Raw genomic sequence first — 23,187 nt, 5'->3', positions numbered from 1 at the left:
TGTTAGCAGACATGAAAACATTAATCTCATTGTACATCTCCATCAGAACTCTTGGGTGACCAGGTGCATTGTTATTGAGCAGTAATATTTAAATGAAATCATTTCTTCTGAGCAGTAGGTCTCAACAGTGGGCTTAACATACTTAGTAAACCATGTTGTAAATACATTTGCTGCCATCAGGCTTTGTTGTTCCATTTACAGAGCACAGGCAGAGTAGATTTAGCATAATTCTGCAGAGCCATAGGATTTTTGGAATTCTAGGTCAGTAAGCATTGGCTTTAACTTAAGTCACCAGCTATGTTAGCATCTAACAAAAGTGGCACCCTGTCTTCTGAAGCTTTGAAGCCAGGCACTGACTTCTCCTCTCTTAACTATGAAAGACCTAGATGCCATTTTCTTCCAATAGGAGGCTGTTTCATCTACACTGAAAATCTGTTGTTTAATGTAGCCACCTTCATTAATGATCTTAGCTAGGCCTTCTGGAAAACTTGTGCAGCTTCTCACAGGCACTGCTGTCTCACCTGCACTCTTACATTATGAAGACGGCTTCTTTTCTTAGACCTCAAGAACCAATTTCTGCTAGCTCCAAACTTTTCTTCTGTAGCTTTCTCACCTCTCTCAGCCTTCATAGAATTGAGAAGAGGACGTTGCTCTAAATTAGGCTTTGGCTTAAGGGAATGTTGTAGCTGGTTTATCTGCCATCCAGATCACTAAAACTTTTCCTTATCAGCAACAAACCTGTTTCACTTTCTTATAATCCATGTGTTCACTGGAGTAGCACTTTTAACTTTCTTCAAGAACTTTTCCTTTGTGTTCACAGCTTGGCTAACTGTTTGGAGCCAGAAGACCTAGCTTTTAGCTTACCTCAGCATTCAACACACCTTCCTCACTGAGCTTAATCATGTCTAGCTTTTAATTTGAAGTGAGTGATGTGTAACTATTCCTTTCATTTGAGCACTTAGAAGCCACTGGAAGTACTTAATTGGCCTAATTTCAATATTGTTGTGTCTCAGGGAACAGGGAGGCCCGAGGAGAGAGAGATGGAGCAACAGCTGGTACATGGAGCAGTCAGAACACATACATCATTCACCAACTAAGTTCATCATCTTATGTAGGTGTGGCTCATGACACCCAAAACAACTACAATAGTAACATCCAAAATCACAGACCACAGATCACCCTAACAGAATAATAATAAAAAGTTTGAAATATTGTGCGGATTACCAAAATGGGGCAGAGACAAGAAGTGAGGAAATGCTGTTGGAAAATGGCACTGATAGACTTGCTTGACAGTACTGCCACAATTTGTAAAATTTGTAAAAAATGCACTATCTGTGAAGCACAATGGAAAGAACAATAAAATGAGGTATATCTTTATTTACTCTTTTACCTTGCCTGATTTGGAAGTTATATCAGGATGTAACTAACAACAAGGGAAGTCCCTGAAGGTGACGAACAACATCCTATTATTAAAACTGAGGAAAAGCTACTCCCTTTCTTGAACAGTTTAATAGCATTTGAAACTCAAGATAAATTCTACTGTACACATATTTTAAAAAGTCACCTGACATTACAAATTTTGACTATTTCTTACCTAGCACAAAACAGCTATTACTTTCATAATGATATAACCCATACCCACAAATTTCCTTTTGCTCTAATACCACTTGTGACCACTACTACTGTTTCACTAAGGCACTGCTCTCATCCTTTTTCTACTAACACAGTTGTACCTCCAAACTTCAAGCCAAAACATCAACCTTTCTAAGAGCAGAGTCCTTATTGTTTTAAAAGTCCTATAGTAATCAATTTGTGATATTTTTATTCACTTGAGATTATAGGTGATCAACTCCTGGATGGCCCACATAGTGGTTACAAAAAGTACTTATATGAACAAATAGATGTGTCCAAAGAGAATATTCACCACTAATTCTGGAAAAATTGACATACAGTGCAGAACTCACCTGAGTATAGAAGCCACTAGCTGCCTCTAGGAACAGAGAAAGGTTTGCCTGAACTTCACTCCGATTCGGGTTTGCTCGATTCTTTGCCTGGCCTTGTAGTGTTGTGATCTGATTCTTAAAGGCATGATTCCAGCTGAAAACAAAATGTAATTCTATTTGGTATAGCAGTGACTCACTGGGCAGACACTGGTCCCCCTGAGAACAAGAAAGAACTGTTTGTTATAATTATAACACACTACACAATACCTGCATTAAAGTTATTCACTTATTTAAGTTACTTCATGCTCCACTTTGAGTAGACTAGACATGCAATAGAATCCAACTGACCTTAGTAAACACTTACCAAATGTTCGAATAATCAGATTGTGGCTTCAGCTATTAATCTTTTAAAGCTAACAGAATTAGAGCCTATTTAGGAATCCCAGGACAAAATCACAACCACAGTGGCAAGACCAAAGTAAAAGTAAGCTATTAACTAGTTTCTATACTGGGCCAAAAAAATAATTGAGTGTACCCTATCAAGTGACAGGTATAGATAGAAAGCAAAAGAAGGCTTTTTTGGGTAAATATTAAGCTATATCTATTTCCATAAAATTTTTTCCCATAGCACTCAGTTCTACTTCTATGTAATAGTTTATTTCTCTTGGGGTTAGTATTTTCTTTAAAGCTTGAAATGTAAGCTCATTTTTTGGCATTTCAACTTTGGCTTTTTAAAACAATAAACAGAACAATGATGAAATATGGCATACCAAAATCCTGTTATAAAATGCTTTCATTAATCAAGATTTTTTGAGAATCATTTTAAATTCACTTATGGTGAAACAAGTCACTCCCTAATTTGGTAATACAGGAGAAGAAAGGGAAAAAAAACCAAAGAATACAGACTAGGGTGTAGGGAAGATCCTACTGGCTTATCTAAAGGAAGTAAACACAGATACAGGGTTTACAACCTAGCTGGAAAGAACTTAATTCTTCATCAACACCAACTTTTGAGGTTCTAGAGCCTCGGGTTTTTAAAGATTTATAAGGACAATCACTCCCTCAGAATTTCTAATGACATCTTATCCTTGACTCTAATATTATAAATAAGAATTTTGAATGGTTGTAATTAGGCTCTATTATTAGATCTCCTAAAAATATAATATCTAAGAAAGGTGTGGAAGGTTGAGAAAAACTAATCTTTACTACAGCTTAGGATAATAGCCATTACTAAATAAAATGTTCTTAATTAAGTTTTAATTTTCCATCAGACTAATGTCCTTCTTGCAGTTTTTTAAGGCAAGGCCTTCCACAAAAAGCACTTATTTACTCACTTGGGAATGTGGTCATCTGCCATTTCACCCCTCATAGAAAGAGCAAATGGAAGAGCCTAAGTATACAAGATCTTTTTTTAGTCTTATTAGTGTGTAGGGGGAGTAACACCTATTTATTTGATTAAGAGGAAAACATTCCTTACAATGCAAACACATTTTCCTTTAGGAGAAATTTATAGTTTCACATTTATCAAAGAAAGATTTATTTAAAGCCTACTTTTGAATTTCTGTTTTAAAAAATCATGGCTTCAATGTAGGACTGAATACAATACAGAGAATCCAAACACTGTCTCTTGGTACTTGACATGTATGAATTATATTTTGTTAGAAAAAAATCACAAGACTTAGAACTTTTTTCTCCCCCAATGAAAAGCTTACTCTGAGAAAGATTAAAAAAAAAAACACCAATTGTTCTTTTCTACTCTAAAGCCTCCGTGAGATTCTTGATCTTACAGGAACATCCCAAATGATAATACTTACAGATCCTGTTCTACTTTCTTGTCTAAAGCATATTCCAAATCAGTAACTAGCATTTTCTGGTACAGGTCCTGCAGAGCCTGCCTGGATGTCCAGACCTCAGCTGGACCCAGCTTAGAATCTAAGTAACAAAACAAAAACAGAACAGTAGATACAAATAAACAGATAGTTAAGACCATTATACCACACCAATGATTCCTTCCCTCTTCATTCCCCAAAGCAGAAACCTGCTTTAAGTTTTTAAGTAGATTGTTACACAAGTTTTGTACTACCACATTTCAAATGACTTTCACTGTTTGAATAGTAACAAACCTCATTTAAAATGTTTTTTTATCTGTCTTTTAGCTTTGATATAACACCATGAAATAGAAAAGACTAAAAAAAAATGAATGGTTCACCCTTTGCTTTTGGCTTGGATTTCTATGTATTCACATCATAGGAAGCCATATACCTCTTAAGTCCCCCTTTGAAATGACAGACCGCCAAGTTGGTCAGTTTACTCTCATAACTACATCTCTTTGTCCAAAGCAGTTTTCCTTTTCTTTTGAATCATTCTTATGATTGCCCTTAAAGAATCCTCATGTCAGCTCACAATCCAGCAGCTGTATATATATATCAACCCATTAAAGCCACAACAGTGCGCATTATTTTAGTAATTGGTAGACTGTATGCCAAGACACTTTAGTAAGCAATATGTACTTGCTATTTAATGTAAATGAGGACTGGTAGCAGACAATGACTAAACAGCTCAAGAGACCAAATGAGAGACTGGGTAGACGATGAAATCAAGAAGTCAAGCTATGACTATACATAATATCAAACTGGGGCCAGATTATCTGCCAGAGTCCTGTAAGACAAATTAGCCTTTCCGATTGCTATGCTATGACTGCAATAACTGACAGTGTGCTGCCTCAACAAAACTTAAAAATAATGGACTTGCCATCTACATATTTCCAACTGCTAGTTAGGCTATCTAGTTGTATTTAGTATTTTGCTGCTGCACAACAGCATAATCTTCACTCTTCTTTACATCTGCTTTAGTATCTATAGCCACCATAATCCTACTCGTAAAGAGAATTTCCTAGATATTTGAGTTAATCCTCATAAGAGTTTGCTGGCTACTAAAAACAGAGTCTAGTATCAGCTTCTTGGTCCCTTATTTTTTTTTAATGACTAAATGAATAAATTTATAGATTTATTCAACACTGCTTCATAGATGGCAGAGAAAGGCCTAGAAGGGCTCATTAACTTTGATCTACCAAACAGACTATCATTTAAACAAATAGACAATGTCTTAGTTCATATTTCTGGGCAAATGTCCCCTATAAAAGTCAAACACTAAGCCTATTTACTGAGGGTGTTCAATACTTAAGAAAAAGTAGAAGGTATATAGATGGTTTGACATTGCTCCATGAACACTTTTTGTCATATTATACAGATTATGCTTACAGTGCAAATACAAAAGCATAGCACATTAGCTCAGCACTGACACTGACATCTGCAGTTGTGAAAGATGACGACAATTATGTTATGTTACGTTGTTATGGGAAGAACTGGCATGCTATACTAAGGAAACCTATAAAAATTGGTCTTGGTTTTTTGTTTTTGTTTTCTTCCTTGAACAAGATGACAGTAAGATCACCCACAAATTCTTAAAACACTAGCCTGTAATTCTAGAAGTTAAGAAAAAGGTATCTAAACAGTCTCTTGATTGTATTTTGGCAGATATGCTGGTTACCACAATAGTTTAACTCTTCTTTGTAGATTTCACTGCAGAACAAATTCCTCAAAAATTAGAGTAAGATCCATGATCTCTTTTACATTTTAGGACAGCATGTATTCCTATAGAAAGCATATTGATCACTACACATTACTCCATATATTTCATAATTTTAATCATATTCCTTTTAGTGACTAAATCCATTTATTCTTTCAAAAACACCTTGGTTATTATTCAAAGCAAAAAAGGGAAAAAAGAAAAATAGGTGACAAGGCAGCTCATTCAATTTCAAGGAGTTTCAGTAGAGCTTTCCTGCAAATATTTTTTTCTGAAGGTCTACTTACTATTTAAGTTCGGGGAATTATAAACAGGAAGATAGATTATGAATCTAATACCCTAAGATATTTTATGCATATGAATTCTTTCTTCTGTGTCTTAAATTGGTGATCAATAGTTGATAAAAATTAAATGATTATGTGCATTAAATGAGGTAATACTCAATTCAATGTAGCACAGATTATATGAAGTCTTGACAGGTCATCTAAGGTAAGAATTCAAAGTACAGAAACAATGCACATTAAAGATAAATAGTAAGTTCTCGTCTCTTTTGGCAACTAGGACAGTGCGACAAGCAATACAGGAAAGATGATGCCTTCTCTTAATTTAATGCCATAAAATAAGCTGTAAAAGCAAAGGAGCCATCCAATACCTGTCATGTCAGCTTTCAGGACTTCTGCCTGCCTAAAAAAAGGGAAAGAAGAACATCAGTTAGACACAAGTAGGCCTACCCAAAATAAGTAACACTGTAAGTTAAAAGTTCAATGAAATCATAGACTACAATAAGGCTGTAGAGCAGTTCTATTTGTGGCACTGCAAATAGAATAGTAACCCCGCTTTAATATCCTGGGTGGCACTAGGTGTTGGCAGATTAATGCCATTATTTAAAAGTTTACAGAGTCATCATGAACTCTTCTACTGAACAGAGTTCACTTTCTTGCTGTTTCTCTCTGAATTTGATATCAATATTTAAGATAATATTAAATAATACTCATTATATAAAAAACTTTCCCTCAATTAGGCCAGGAAATACTGTTTCTCAATTCACTAGCCATATTGTAACTATTTCAAATCTACATTCTCCTCAAGCTGCTGGTTTCTGCTGCCTTCCTCAGCCCCAACTCCTTTTAGCAAAGGATAGCCCTATATTTCAGGAACACAACATCCAGTTACTAAATCCTTACAATATTCACACAGCTCTCCTCTTTCTTTTTCTTGTTAAAACTCTACAGGCAGTGCACCTCTTATTCAAGACCTGCAATTCCACTTTAGGTATGCTCTTTCTAGTCTTTCTTAAGGACTTCTGCTACTTTAATTATCTGCTTCCTCTTCCAACAATTTTCAAACTTCCCTCTTATTGGAGCCTTCCTTCTTTCAGTACTTAAACATGCCCAAGTCTCTCACAGATTTTAAAACCTTCTATCCCACATTTTCTTCTAGCTGCTGCTGCTTTCCCCTCTCCCAAATCCTTCAAGAATTGCCTGTATTCAAGAGGGCCAAAACTGAACTCATGACCCATCCACACTCCCAGCCCCCTCTCTTCTCTAGCGTTTTCTACCTGAGCAAATGTACCATGGCTTTCCAGTTGTGAAAAACAGATACCTGGAAGTCATCCATGATACCTTTCTCTCAAATCCCTATTAATCTATCAATTCCAGAGACTTTTTTACCTACTAAGTGTATCCTGAATCTTTGATTCCCCTTCACTCCCTTTCCAGTCACACTTGGTCAGGTGACAGCCACCCTGTGCCTAGACTACTGCAAAACCTCCAAACTGTTTTCTCCATGTCATGCTTACCTTGCATCATTTTGTTCTCCCCACTGCTGTCAGAGGGATCTTTTTAAAATACAGATCTGATCTTAACAGCTGCCCATTTAAAACACTTTAATGATTTTCTAATGCTCTTAGGATAGAAAACAAAAAGCTTTATTAATGTGTCCTACAAAGTTCTCTGCACTGTATTACTATTAGTCTCTTCCCTCCCTGATCTCTGGGCTTGTCACTGGACTTCTGGTTTCTCTGATGTGCTCTGCTCCTTTCACACTCAGGGCCTTTGTGAAGAACAGACCCTCTGCTAGGAATACCTCCTACCTCCTCTACCTTTGGTTAATTACTACTCATTCAGTGTCTCAGTCAGAGACACAACTTCCTCAGGAAGTCTTCCTTGAACCCTACGCAGATGAAGGACGTTCTTCTTTTATGCTAAGAAGTTGTATTTTTTCTTTATAGCACACATCACAGATTTAAGAATGCTCACCATCATAAACCCTATGCCTACTAGCACAGGGCCTAGCACACAGCAGGCATTCAATAAATATTTTTTTAAGTGAAGAAAGGAAAAAAGATAAATCATGTTCATATATTCTGTTTAAGAAGGTTAAGTATAAAAACTTAAGAGATTTCCATTTTTAAAAACACAATTTGACATAAAAGCTACAGAATATTCAGATTCTAAAATTTTTGCTGTTATTTTATGTATTTTATTAGGTATTTAATATCAATGGTGAACTTTCAGGATTATCAAATGTAATGTAAATCTTTTCATTTTCTTAGCCTTTAAAAAGATATTAATGTGTTTTTTTTAATTATGCTTCTAAACAACAGAATCACAATAGGGTGCTATACAAGTAATCATTAACAATATGAGAACTATCAGTATAAATGAACAGTTACACATAGTCCTAAAATGTAACATCACATCAAATTCCATTATCTATACAACCTAGCTTCCCTGTTGCTTTGGGTGTTAAAATTTTTACCATTAAAAAAAAAAGTTCACAAGGTTGTTAGCTTATGCCCTTAAAACTGAAGATCATACAGCTTAATACCACAAATCCTATACTACCAATGACACAACCACCCCTACTTAAAAATCCTACTGGACTACTAATTTATGAACCTTACACTAAGAAAACTAGTGCTAATTATACACCTTTATTGGCTGTAATAACCTATTCATTCTCTCCCTGAGCTGCAAAAATTATACACCTTTATTGGCTTTAATAACCTATTCATTCTCTCCCAGAGCTGCAAAGTTACAAAGCATGTATTTTACTACGCTTTCATGTTGGCAAAAAATTCATACTAAAGTACATACAAGATTTCTTACACTTCAGATCCTATTTTTAAAAGCTTTTTTCTTATTCCAAAGATTTGCTTATAAAGGTGAATATAATTTTATGATGCTGCCATTTGGCCAATGAGGATACCAACTTCCAATCAAATGAGTAACTGGGCTTCATGCTGAAGGAATTAATGAAAAGAATGAATGAACCAAGAACCGAAGAATTAAATATTATGCCTTCAATTAAAGAACAGCACCATCAAAAAGTTACAAAGCTTTCAAATATACTAAATATACTGTCTCAGTTCTTAAATAAAAAAGAGAAATTAAACACTTCTATCAAGCAATAAAAAGAAAAAATCATTTAAAGGCTGAATAAAAATCTGAAACATTCAGTGATACTTGAATGTTTGAAAGCTAACAATGCTCTTAGAGAAAACATGATCATCAAGATCTATAAATACATTTAATGAATTCTAATGTACTAGGTACCAAAATAGCTGATACCATAGCACTTACTATTGCCAGAGGCTGTTTTAAGGACTTTATATAAAGTTACCATTTAATCCACATTACGTACTATTATTGCCTCCACTTTATAGCTAAAGAAACTCAAGAAGACAGAGGTTAAGTAACATGTACGAAGTCATCAAGTTAGTAAGCAGAAAAGGTAGCATTTGACCTCAGTTTGGTTCCAGAGGCTAACTCTTAACCATTATAACAGTTCCTCCTTCCTAAGGTTGTGAGAAAAAGAAAATCTGGAATACTTGATAGTAATCACCCACAGAACTGGGGCTTATAATACGTAAACATTTTATGATAATTTTTTTATAACGTCATAGAGGGAAAAAAACCTGAAGTTAATGGTAAGATCAACTATCTTGATTATACACAGCACTTATGTAAAAGTGCAAGGTCACAAATATAGGGTAATCTTTCTTAAGCACACACTTCAAAATGTGGTTTAAAAATATATTTCCAAATCAGGGACAGATAAAATGGAAAATTCTTCTACCTGAGCCCCAAACCCCTTTCTCCTATGAGCAGAACATGGGACTGTAAGTCAACGTCTTGCAAGCTCACAGTTGCTAAGGAAAGGTGAATCAGTTTCTTTTGTTTTGGGACGTGAGCCTAGAGTAACTTCTTTTAGAAATTTAAGTAAAAGCCACAGTAGGGTTTATTTCAAGTTAATTTGTTTAATTATTTCTGTACAGTACTAAGGAGTATTTGGGATAACAGTATTCATCTATTATAATCATAATAGTCTAATCATAATTATTTGTGCAAAATAACAGGCCAGAGAGTACAAGGCAAGTGTATGCTTATATACACACAGGCACATTCACAATCTATGAATCCCTAAGACATCATCAAATCTCATGGTATTAATCAGAAAAAAATAAATCATAGTGCTTTACTCTTAAAATTTCATGAGGAAAGGAACACCTAGAAGATGCTGCTCCTAAAGGAGCTTTTCTTGGTAAGAGATAATAAAAATACTAATTTGCTTTCTTTGTATGGCACTTTACAATTTGTCATGAATTTTCACATCTCCTGATACTTCAAATGCTCTATATGACAACATTCACTCAATAATCCATATTATTTGAAAACATGTACCTAATTTTATTAAGGGCAAACTCTATCCAGGAATATCAAAAGAAGAGAAGGATTACTCTTCCCAGCTGAGAAAACAACACAACAATAAAAGTAAAGCTAAGCCAGTAAAGAAGTAGACTGAAGCATAAAATGCAAGGTAGGAAGCCACAGATGAGCTGGAGAATCATGTTAAGGAGCTCAGATCGTATCTTTTGAAAGTAGGAAACCAGTGCTGAGTTTTAAGAAGGGGCACAGCACTGTAAGAAAGAACTGCTATTCTAAAAGATTATAACAAGATGTATGGAAGACAATTTTTAAAAGGGCAAGACTGGAAGAGAGGAAGAGATAATACAGATGGACAGAAAAACCTAGATTCAAGAAATATCTAGAAGTTAAACTGGCAGAAGATAAATCAGAAGGAACAGTCTAAAATCATACCCAGATTGTTAGTTTGGACAGGTGCACTTATGATAAAGTGCAGGTGTGTAAGCAGCACTTAAGAAATGAGTGTCAAGCATAAGGGAGTCATCAAGAATAGGGAGGGATACATATGGAGTGACCAGCACACTGATCGTAGTTAAGGCTATGAGAGCAAACGTAACTGCCCCAAAGGCAGAGGGATGGAGCTAGCTTCCCATCTTCAGTTTTTAAGGGGCAGAAAAAGACAGTCCATGAAGAAACCATCAAACAGGTATATGAGGGCAAGAGAAGAATGGTATATGGAAAATAAGAATAAAAAGCAAGAGCAGTGAACAGTATCAAAGGCAGTGGGAAAGTACTGTGAAAACTGGAAAGTGTGTTGGTTTTGGTGAAATAAGGATCTGGGAGCCTTGCCAGAGAAGAGATGTAAAATGCAAGGGGTTGAGGAATGCTTACATGAGAGAAGTTTAAATCAACTCTTCAAACACAGGGCAGTGAAAAGAAGGGAGCCATGGTAAAAAGAAGTTCTTTTTTTTTTTTCAATGGGAGGGAAGGGAGCATGTTTACATGCTAGGATAAAGGAATTGGTTGAAGATATAGGAAAGTAAGAACAAAACTGATAAAGCATGGTTCTGAAAGAGATGGAAGAATTTAAGAATGTCATTAATAAGACACAGGCAACACTGGAAAAATGTGGTAGGAGAATTTAGGAATAGTGCAGGATGGAGAGATGTCAAGAGAATTCACAGTTCCACTGCCTCAATTTCAGAAAGAAATACAGTGGGAGATCGTATTAGTGTCTGAAAGAGGAAAACAAACTGAGGAGAATGTCACCACTGGGATAATTACAAAATGAACAGGAAAGCAGCAAAGGAAAGAATTGAGGAAAAGTGATGACAGTCATTTAGACACAATGAAAAATTAGTATGAAAATGTATTAAGATATTAACAGATAAATGGGCAGAGGACCAAACTGATAATTCAAAAAGGAAACATAACTAGTAACTAGTAGCAAATTAAAACGAGTAAATATTTTTATTCTAAGTAATCAAACCAATGGTACATATGCTAGCCTTAATGATGACAGATACTACTTGCATGTAAGGAATTTAAAGTAGGGTAGAAGATACAAAAGACATATACAGATAATTTCAATACAAATCGTTGAGTACAAGGATAGAGATACATGCCTAAGAGTACATCTAGAGGAAGAGGACACCCACTGGGAGTGAGGGAGAAGACAGTGTTCAGGGTTCTATCCATAACACCTAGAACAGCACCTGATACGTGCTAGCTGTTTGCTAAAATTTTGTTGAGTTAATGAATGGTAAAATTTGCATCACACAGAAGACAAAAAATGATAAGAGAATAAAAAAGACTAAGGTCTGAATCTGGGTTTCCTACATATTAGTAGTGCTACCTTGGAAGCTTTTTCCCATTTCTTCATCTGCAAAACAGGGATACAAACTCCCTTTTAGAATTGTTATGAAGAACAAATAAGACAAGAAAGTTATATAAAAGAACCAAAGTGGTAACGCAAAGAGGAAGGGGTTATCTGATTGTGACAAGACCATCAAATTACTTTTGCTAACCTGTTTACTGACACAGGATCCTTTCTGAAGCAGGACCCTGGGTTGAAGAAGACAACATTGCAAGGTGGAGGTCAAAAATCCCAGGTCATCTACCACCACATAATACCAAGTGACAGAGAGAAGCTGAATGTCACGATGACCACATTCTTAGTATGCACAGAAAATAAAGCCAGAGGTCAATACATATAAATTGGAAAATAACTTATATCATTTCCTTCACTGCTTCTCTGCAAACATTAGTTTTGATTATATAACTTGAATACATTTTAAAAAGTGGACCTGATAACACACCAAGCAACTTCAAATTAGAGAAATGCCACAATAACTGATTGTAGGCTCTAAACTCAACTTATAATAGCGTGATCACTTAGTATTTATCAGGTCCTGTTAAAATGCTTTCATAGATTACTGAATCTTTAATTTGAACAACAAATCTATCAGCTAAGTAATAATATTATCCCCATTTTGCTGATGAGGTAACAGGGGCACGAAGTACTTAAATAATTTCCCAAGGTCATACAACTAGGAAGTGGTGGAGATTGGGTTCCACCCTGAAGTCTAGTTCCAGAGCTCATAAGCATTATGCAGTGAAACAGGTCTTTTAGAATGGCCTGGCAATAGATGTCACTGGCATGGTATCAACTTCTAAAGGCAACTACCATTTCTTATTTAAAAACCACATTTTTGAGATCAAACAGCTTCAAACATTCTGTCATTATAACTGATATAAGCTAACTCACCATGTGGTGGAGAGGGCTTCTTTAGCAAGCCATTATATACCATTTCTATAGGTGCCTAGGAGGCTTGACTGTGTCCATGCTGACATAGAGAACTAAGAGCTGATGCCTCCTGCACTCAAATGAACTGCTATAAGTAACCCAAAACACAAACATTTTCATTCTAAAAGCTAACCCACAAGATGGATTGCAGGTCCCTAAGCTTATCATATTCAGAGACCTCATAAACATAAAATTTTCTTGTACTTACTTTAGTAAATGTTTTAAAATTTTCTTTGGACTACAAGATATAAATGTTCATAACAAAGTAAACATATGCCTAAGTTCTCATGAAGTCCCAGTAAAAAAATTTTATCACTCCCCTCCACCCATCTCAGTCAATACCAAATGCTTCAGAAAGTCTCTAACTCTTCAATTAGTGTTGATAAAACTGGAATACTTTAACCATACATCTCTAAAAGGAATACAAACACGTAGAAATCCCTCGTAATTTTTATCCTACCTAATATTACTTGATTTCAGATGCTCCTCTGATTTCAAGTTTCCGGTCCTCATCTGGGACTTAAATGAAACGTTTTCTCCCACAATGACTATCTGCAAGAACATCCAATTTCTCATAAGGTAGAATGGCTTAAGACATTCTAGATAGAGGAAAGGAGGAAAATATGAGTTAACCCACAATAACAGAGAACCGCCTTGAAGAAAATTATTTTCTGTTTATTTGAAATGATTTAAAAGGCAAAGGAAAAATATCAAAGCTTTTTCTCTTTTTGCATTTAGTTTCCTAGAATATACATTTAAAATTCTTTTTTGTAAATTCCTAATATTGTCATTACAGACCTAAATGTGATCCTAATTATCTTCCCTGTCTGAAAGCTGAGTGATGTCTACAGGTCAAACTGATACCGGTTACCCTGCAGGGTCCTTATAGTACCCAGGTGAGAGCGCCCACAGGAGCAGATGGAGGCTCAAAACTGGACTGTGCATCCAAGGGAAACATGTAAACAATTAAACCACAATTATAGGTGGTATGAATAATATTAAATTCTAAGATCAGCTGAATTTGGCAGGTTCTTAGATCTTCATTCACTCACTGAACAATTTCTATGTGCTAGATACAGTGTTAAGGACTGGTACACAATGAAAACAAATATGGTCCTGCCATGGACTTAAAATCTAATGTAGAAACAGACCAACAAGGAAGGAGGAGGCAGTATAAAGTAGTGGTTAAAAGCATGGGCTTGGATGTGTCACAATGTCTACATTCAATGGCATGCTAGAAGGAAGGAAGGAAAAAAACAGTACAATTTCTTAGGGACATTAATTTAACTCAAAGATGTGGACAAGGTTAAGAAAATATTGGCTACAGATAACCACTTACACTTTCAATTATTATGTGACAGATTCTATGCTAAATGTTCTACACACATGATCTCAGAGAATGGGAATTTAATATAGTAAGTTAAGTGCCTTGTTTTCAGACTGTCTGGGTTCACACCAAGCTCTGCCACTTACTAGCTGTATAGCCTTAGGAAAATCACTTCTCTATGCCCCAGTTTTGTTAGAAGGAGATTAATGAAAGTACCTACCTCACTGAGATGTTTTCAGGACTAAATGAGGTAACAGAAATAAAAGACTTGGGATCATTCTTGGTAAGTAAAGTCCTCAAAAATGTTACTGTTATTGTCATTATCATTACTCTCAATGCCAAAGTTATTCCTCCCCACAACCCTAAGATGTAAATGCTATCATTATCCTTACTCTACAAATTAGGAAATTGAAGAACTCATACTAGTCAATTCTAGAATACAAGAAAAAGTTACTTAATAATGAATACTCATCCTTTTAAAAAAAAATAAATTGATACACAATTATGTTGGTTTTGGTTGTACAACATAGTGATTTGACTACTATATACATTACTAACTGCTCACAATTTTAAGTGTACTTATTACCTGTCATTATACAAAATTTTACTATATTATTGACTATATTATTTATGCTGTACTTTTATCCCTATGATTCTTTTATAATTAGAAGTTTGTGCCTCTTTATCTCCTCCACCTATTTCATCTACCCCACCCCCCATGGCAACGACCAGTCTTTTCTCTACATTCATGAGTCTACTTCTGTTTTATTCATTTGTCTGCAAAAAACACTAGTCTTTAGAAAAATTTTAAATATGCAGGTAGTCTATGTGGACTCTGTCTCATACTTCTAATATAGTCAATCTCCCATAACTTCAGTTGTACTTTAGTGGAAAAGGCTGAGAGAAAATACCTCATGATAAAACCCAAGTTCCTTAGCATAGCATGTAAGGTCCCACAGCTCCCCACTTTACACTTTATGACCCAATAAAACAATTACTTTAAGTTCCTTGCTATTTTGCCCCTCAGTATATCTTTATTCATGTTCTTGCACTCAACATGGAATGCCCATCCACTTCCCTCCTTGTTGGGTTAGTCCATTCTCTTATTTTAAGGCTCAGCAACTCCTGTAAGGACCTTGAAATACTCCCAGGGCATCTAATGCCATCTCTACTATAGCACTCATAGCACTATGAGGTTATTTGTTTACACATTTCTTCCACTAAAGACTGTCTTATTTCAACCTTACATAGCCAGTGCCTAACAGTGCCTGCCAACTAAACTTACATTAATTTGGATTACACTCTCAAAAGACCAAGACCCTAAAAATTCAAGGTTTCTCAAAACTGACAACAGTTTCCAATGTCTTTCAGGAAAGCAAGTTGAATGGTTTTTCATTTAATAACCAAGAGTAATATACTTCCTTTTAAGTTCAGAAAATAAACCATTTTATATAGTCAATTAGAGAAGTCCATGATCATTTACTTGGCTCTCTGAAATTCAGGTTCTGTTTTCTTTATACTGGGATCTACACAGTACATATAGCATAGTACATTATTTCTACAGAAATACAGAATCTGAAACCGCAAACAGAACATGGTAAGTTCAACAACCCAAATGAGTTAAACTAGAAATTTAGCTTAAGCCATCAACAGGAGGAATGCTATTTCCCCTCTCAATATTTACATTAGATGAGGTATGATAGAACAACGGTTTTTCAACCCTACTGGGCCCCATACCTTAGGAAAAAAATGCATTCTTTGCAATAACCCCTGTAGTTTCCTGAAAAAAAATTAAGATTAGTATAAATGAAGTATTTAACACATGAAAAATGAATAAATAAATGCCTTACGGGTAACAGAGAAGATAAAAAAGTAAAGCAATTTTTAATAAAATTAGCACCTCAACATATAGTCAGGTAAGACTACCCTTGAAGACATAATGAAGTAATCACCACTTGGACATACTTATAATGGCAAGAGAAGGTTAAGAGAATTCCAAAGATAGGAAAATAAAAGCCAAAATATAAGTAGACACAAGAATTAAAATGAGTGTTAATGTAAATAATAAAAGACCAGACTTACTGGAAATGGTAAGAATAAGAGAAAAATAACTGACAGATAATACAACCAAACAGTTGATTTGAAGAAAGTAAGGGTATATATGACTAGATCCTTTAACAAGTGACAGGGAACAAAAATTAAATTGGAAAAAGAAAACAATAAACAGTCCTCTACTTAATGTAAAACACCACACAAATTTAGATTAGGGAAAAATAAAGTACAACTTCTCAATTTGAAGCAGGGAGCTAACATGGGAGATGGACAAGTTAACTCAAATAGCTAGCAACATTTAAGATACTGTCTGATTTAACTAAATGAAAGAATCTGTACATTATGTTATTATATAGTATTTAATTTTATTATAACTATTTATTATTTATAATTATTTGCAATTATTAAATTGTATATTACAATTTTTCATTTTATTGTAATTATTTATGTATTTTATAGTATACATATATAAGTAGTCTCTGAAATTAAAGAAGAAAAGATATATGAAAGCCAAATTGGATTTTTCCAAAGAACCATTATTTAGCCCACACTTTCAGCCATCAGTTTTAGCTAGTCGGTTTCTTTTTTATTATTTTCCTAACTAATTAAAGAAACGAGTATTCTATTATATTCCAATAACTTAACAGATTAAACCTGACATAGACCATAGAAGGCCTGTGAAAGATTATTATATTAATGGCCCCTAATGAATCACATACCTTCTAGCATCGTCCCCCTTGTGAACTCCCTTCATATACTGACCCTAGGGTTGGCCAACTCACTTACTTTGGTCAACTGGACTTAAGCAAATGTGACACAGAGGCTTGATAATCAAGCAGTTGTGTATTTGGGCTTGCCCTTTTCTAACACTCTTACCATGTTGTGAAACCAAGGATGACAGACCACATGGAAAGCGGAGTCCCAGTTTTCCTGCCTACCACAGCCATCCCAGCTGAGAGTTCAGACACGGAGTGAGGCTCTCTTGGATCATTCAGGTCAGGCTGAGCCAACGGATGACTAAGCCATCCAAACTGACCTAGATGGTCTTACAGATGAGAAACTTTTGGATATTTTGAGTAGAGAAATGACATTATCTAACCCATATTTTAACAGGTTCCACTGGGCTGCTCTGTTGAAAATTGACTGGCTTGGACCAGTAGGCAGCAGTGGAGATGGTAAGATGTGATCAGACTCGGCCCAACAGCGATATTGAGTTAAAAAAAAAAAAAGAGAGAGAGAGAAAATTTAAAATGATTCACAGTTTTCAGCCTAAGCAGCTGGTAGATATACCATTTAATTGCAATGGTATACAGTAGATATACCATTTAATAACAAGAGGAAGGTGCTAGTGATGAGGCATAGGAGAAAGTCCATTTTGGGATAACAGTACTTAGCATATGGTGTTACATAAACACTTGCTATTACTTTTGATAACAAGTTTGAGATGATTATTATACACCCAAGTGAATGTAATTGGCAGTTAGTTAAAGAGCCTGGAATTTAAAGGAAAGGTTTGGAACTACAGATTGGGAATCATCAGCATATAGAAGCTAGAGATGAAAAGGGAATAGTAAACACACCGAGAATTAATGGCCACAGAGGTAGGAGAAACATTTGTTGAATGTGGTGTCCTGGAAGCCAAATGAAGAACTTCAAGAAAGAGGACAAAATTAAAAAATGCTGCTAACGCATCAAGTAAAATGAGGCCTGTGAACTCTGACTATTGGATTTAGTATATGGAAGTCACTGAGGATCTTGTTGAGAACAATTTTGGTGGAGAAGTAGGGCATAAACTCAAGGAGTGACTTCAATAGAAAATAGGAGAGGGACAGAGACTAAAAATGAGTTTAGACATCTTTATTCAGGGAAGGGAGGCAGTAGCTGAAGGGAGGTGTGAAGGTCAAAAGAGTTTTTAAGATGAAATACATAACATGTTCTTTATGAGATGCAATGGGATAATAACAACATGGGAAAGGTTCAATGGAGACACCCCACTCCCCACATAGAAAAAAGGATGAAAAGTTAAGTGTCATGAACTCCACAGGGGCTTGTTTATGACTGGGATTCAAATCTAGGTGTACCAAAATTCAGGGACTTGAAATAATTCTATTCATTATTCCATGATGCATGGTAGACCTCAATTTTCAACTCACATATTTAAAGCTAAAATGTAAATATCTTATTGCTTTTGATTTACTCAGAATTTGCCTTTTTAAGGCATAAGATCCACCTATATACCTTTTCCCTTATTAAACCTGAAAAACCTGAGTTCTGCAGAAAATCTTCCTGGTTTTAGTTTCTAGCATAGGTTCTGTCCCAGGTCTCTCTAGTTGTTCTTCCTACTTTCTCTTCCTCCTCATCACTGTGAAAAACAAAAAATCCTAATTGTTAGAATATTTGATTAGTTAAGACAATTACCAGATCAGAGGTTTACTGCATTTTCTTGCATGAATTACATAGGAGAAATAAACACACAGACTCCAATGGCAATGGCAGAAATGTTCCTTAGATGGACTGTAGGTCATCAACACGTTATTTTCACTATGGTTTAAGGGCCAAAGCTATTCACAGAAAAGTTCCTGAATATATGATTTTTAAAAAGGGGAGGAGATACCTCTGTGGTCAAATCTTCATGCTATACAACTTCCTTAGATAGCATTTAACATTATAATTAAGTTTTACTATACTCTCCCATCCTGCTCCTCTAAAAGCAAAGATATAACCCAGTCTCTATGTGATTCCAACATCACTCAAATTCCAGTTTTTAAGTTCTTTTCTAAACAAGAAAAAACCCTCATTAGTTATTAAATGTGCATTAACATTTACAACTCTATACCATTTTAACAAAATCAAATTATCAGTTCACTTGGGCAACAGACCCCAAGAAGTTAAGAGTTCTTATCAAACCTGGCTCACATCAATTACAGAAAAAAATTTGAAGAAATAATGACAGTTTTCAAAAACTTGATGGAAGTTATAAACCCACACATCTAAGAAGTTCAATAAACTTTAAGCATTTAAATACAAAGAAAACCATACAAAGATATTGTAATCAAACAATTGAAAAATAATGATAAAGGGAAAATCTTAAGAGCAAGCAGAGAAAAAAGACCTATGTAATAGGAGGGTAAATGATAATGATGGCCAATTTCTTATCAGAAAAAATGCAAGCCAAGAGATAATGCAGTATCTCTAAGTACTGAAAGAGAGAAAAAAAAGCCCTGTTAATCCAAAAGTTTATGTCCAGCAAAAATATCCATTAAAACTGATGGCGAAATAAAGACATTTTCAGAAACACAAAAGCTGAGGAAATTGGATGCCAGAAGATCAATACTGTAAGGAATATTTAAATGTAAGTTCTTGAAGCTGGAAAAAATGATACCAGATGAAAAATTATAATAATACAAAGAAATAAGGAGTGCCAGAAATAATAAATATGTAAGTAAATATTCATATTTGGAGATTTTAAAACTCCTCTTTCAGTAACTGATAGAACAAGTAGATAGAAAACTTGTAAAGTTAGGCCAATACTATCAGTGAACAGAACTGGCATTTATAGAACACTTTCTATTGATGCACATTCTTTCAAGAATACACTTAACATTCACTAAGATAGACTACATGCTGAGCCACAAAATAAGACTCCAGAAATTTAAAATAACTAAAATTACAGAACTACAAATCAATTCAGGGAGATGAAAAATTCATCAAATATTAATCATATGGTTAAAGAAGAAATCACAAAGGAAGTTGGAAAATATTTTAAACTGAATGAAAATGGTAACACATAATGTGCAGGATATAATAAAGGCAGTGCTCAGAGATATATTTATAGCTTTACATGCTTATATTAAAATAGAAAGGCTTAAAAGCACTGAAAGCTGGAAAACTTAAACTACCTGTGTCAAAGCTTTTTATAAAGGTGTGATAATCAGAACAGTATAGTATTGGTATAAGGACAAATAGGTAGACCAATGGAATAGAATAGAGTCCAGAAATAGACTCATCTATTTATGTCTGTATGTATACGCACATAAATGTGTGTGTTTGTGTGTATAGCCAAGTGATTTCTGACAAAAGTGCCAAGGCAATTTAGTGGAGGAAAATAATCTTTTCAACAAGTGGTGCTGAACTGGATAAAAATTTAAAAATTGGAAGAATTTAGCCTCAAATAACACATCACATCATACACAGAAATTCAAAATGGATCACAGACTTAAATCTATAAAATCTCTACAAGAAAATTTAGGGAAAGTTTTTAACCCCCATGTGAAAATAAAGAACTCGGTAAAAGAAAAAAACCTGATAAATTGGATTCATTAAAATTGAAAACTTCTGCTCCTCTTAAGACATCACTGAGAAAGTGAAAAGACAAGCCATACTGGGACACACACACACACAGGAATTATGTTCAAAACATATAAGGAGAACTCAGTAAGGCAATAACTAATTTTTAAAATGGGCTAATAATGATTGAGACCCTACAAAAGAAGATACACATATGACCAATAAATACATGAAAAGAGCATCTTTATTCATCTGGAAGATGTAGATCTACAGTGAAATACCAATTTGTACCCACCAAAATGGCAGTAATTAAAAGGATTATCAATACCAAGTACTGTAGTTGAGGTGTGAATAACTAGAACTTTCATACAGTGTTAGCCAGTGGGAGTATAAAATGTTAAAATCACTTTGGAAAACAGTTTGGCGATTTCTTGTAAAGTTACTATATAACCCAGCAATTCCACTCCTCAGTGTTTACCAAGAGAAAAGCAAAAAGCTAGAAAAGATCCAAAGGTTCATCAAAAGGGAATGATAAACAAATTGTGGTATAGTTACCAAGCAGATTTATCTAAAAAAATATTATGTCAAGCAAAAGAATTCTGACACAAGAGTAATTTTGTATTATTCCATTTATGAAGTTTCAGAACAAGCAAATACAATCTATAGTAACAAAATCAGAACAATAGTTGCCTGGGGTCAGAGGAACAAGTAGGGTTAGAAGTGACTGCAAAGAGGCCTGAGAACTTTTTGAGGATTTGGAAATACTCTGTATCTTGAATAGGGTGGGAGTTATAGGGGTACATGTTCATAAAAATTCATAATTTTACACTTTAAATGAATGTATTTTATTATTATAATGATTATCTCAATGTGATTTAAAATGGAATATGCCATATGATCATAATCTGAGTAGAATACACTATCTGGATATGTATAAAATGATATTCTATATTCATAAAAAAGATTGGGAAGTGTAAACAGCACTGGTGGCAATACTACAAAATTTAACATTCTAATGTTATTTAATATACATATACATTTATAACAATTAAGGGTTATTAAAAATAAGTCTCCTATAAGCCAATTTAAAAATATTTTAGTTAGAATGCTTTCTGCATAGAAAGCTTTCACAGATCAGACTAAGGTAATTTCTACAAGATAAATGAATTATCTTTTCCACTGTCTGCAGAAACCCCATACAAAAATCTAAGTTTTTGTTTTTGTTAAGTCCTTCCAATCTAAGAAAGTTTCCATTGATTCTACTATTCTCAAGCATCCCTCCTTCTCACTGCCTCTAAACTTTTAAAAAAGATAATAAATAGCTACTGCGTTCACATTCTGATCAGTCACTTCTAAACCTGTAATTAGGTCTCCATCCTTATCACTGCTAACAAACTTTCTCAAGAGTTAACAATGGCCTTGCCTAATCTAAGAGCTTTTTCTCAGTCCTCATACTACCTGAACTCTTAGTAGTACTCAATGCTACAGTGTATGATCATTTTTTCAAACTAGCCCACATCAGAATCACTGGAAAAGCTTTGGAAAATGATTGCTAGTCCTCATCCCCATAGTTTCTAATCCAGCAGGTCTGAGATGAGACACAACAATTCTATTTCTAACAAGTTCTCAGGCGATGCACATGCTGCTGCTGGTCTGGGGACCACCCCTTGAGAACTACTGCGTTAGACCAACTCCTACATTAAAACTCCCTGCACACTTAGCTTTTCCTGGCACTTCCTACCTTTTTAACAGAGCACTTATTGTTTCTTCTTTCTCCTTTCACTCATACAGAGTAAGTCATGAAGAATGTAAGTTGACCTTTATTATCATGTTACCCATTCCCTCAGGATCTGGCCCTGATATCCTTATACTTGTACCATTTTTTCCCTGCTTTTGGATTCAAGTCTCACCATTATTGAAGAAGGCTGCAAAGTCAATTATTTCCAAACCAGCTCATGCTATGGCCCCATTTCAACTGCCTATTTGACATCTCAGCATAGATATTTCCCTATTTCTAAGAAAAGCCACAGCCAACTTCATTGTCATCAATGACTCTCCCTCTCCCTTTATATCTAAGCAGTTACTAAAGTCTCATCAATTATACCCCAGTATTATCTCTCACGGACGTTTCCGGAATCCTGATTCAGATTTTGGCAGTTTCCTCAAATGGTCTCCATGAGATTACTTGCACAGAACTCCCAGATTTATCATACAAACAACTCTAAACACATTAATTTCCAGATCAAAAATACTGAATTTCCATTTATTCTCAGCTAACGCCCAACCAAACTAAATAACCTGCCACTCCATATCCCCAACTGTCTTCTCATATCTTCCCCTCCATAAACTATGCTCCAGACACTCTGACTCTGCCTGTGTCATATTTTTTAAATTAATTATATTTTCTCTGCCTGGGATATTCTTCTTCAGTTACCAAAATTCTTCCAATTTTAGGGAGATGATACACCCTTCATAAAATCTTCTTGGGCATTTCTGTTAAGTTCCAACCCTTCCACATACTACATCCTAACATGT

General features: G+C 34.9%; 1 protein-coding gene across 6 annotated transcripts in view; it reads right to left on the bottom strand.

The window, feature by feature from the left end:
- SMG7 (SMG7 nonsense mediated mRNA decay factor) overlaps window positions 1-23,187 on the bottom strand; it is a 77,644-nt gene that overhangs the window by 32,539 nt on the left and 21,918 nt on the right. For 5 of the 6 annotated variants that reach the window (XM_036912572.2, XM_036912577.2, XM_036912575.2 and 2 more), the window contains exons 2-5: window positions 13,447-13,585; window positions 6,184-6,215; window positions 3,758-3,875; window positions 1,965-2,097 (exon numbers count right to left, since the gene is read on the bottom strand). In XM_036912572.2, the coding sequence (XP_036768467.2) occupies window positions 1,965-2,097; window positions 3,758-3,875; window positions 6,184-6,215; window positions 13,447-13,562 (399 nt within the window). In that variant the 5' untranslated portion in view covers window positions 13,563-13,585. The remainder of the gene's footprint in view (window positions 1-1,964; window positions 2,098-3,757; window positions 3,876-6,183; window positions 6,216-13,446; window positions 13,586-23,187) is intronic. The other variant, XM_036912573.2, reaches the window with a different exon arrangement.

The sequence above is a fragment of the Manis pentadactyla genome, chromosome 9, assembly GCF_030020395.1.
Source record: "Manis pentadactyla isolate mManPen7 chromosome 9, mManPen7.hap1, whole genome shotgun sequence".
Taxonomy (NCBI): Eukaryota; Metazoa; Chordata; class Mammalia; order Pholidota; family Manidae; genus Manis; species Manis pentadactyla.
This window is presented reverse-complemented; position numbering and strand designations above follow the sequence as displayed.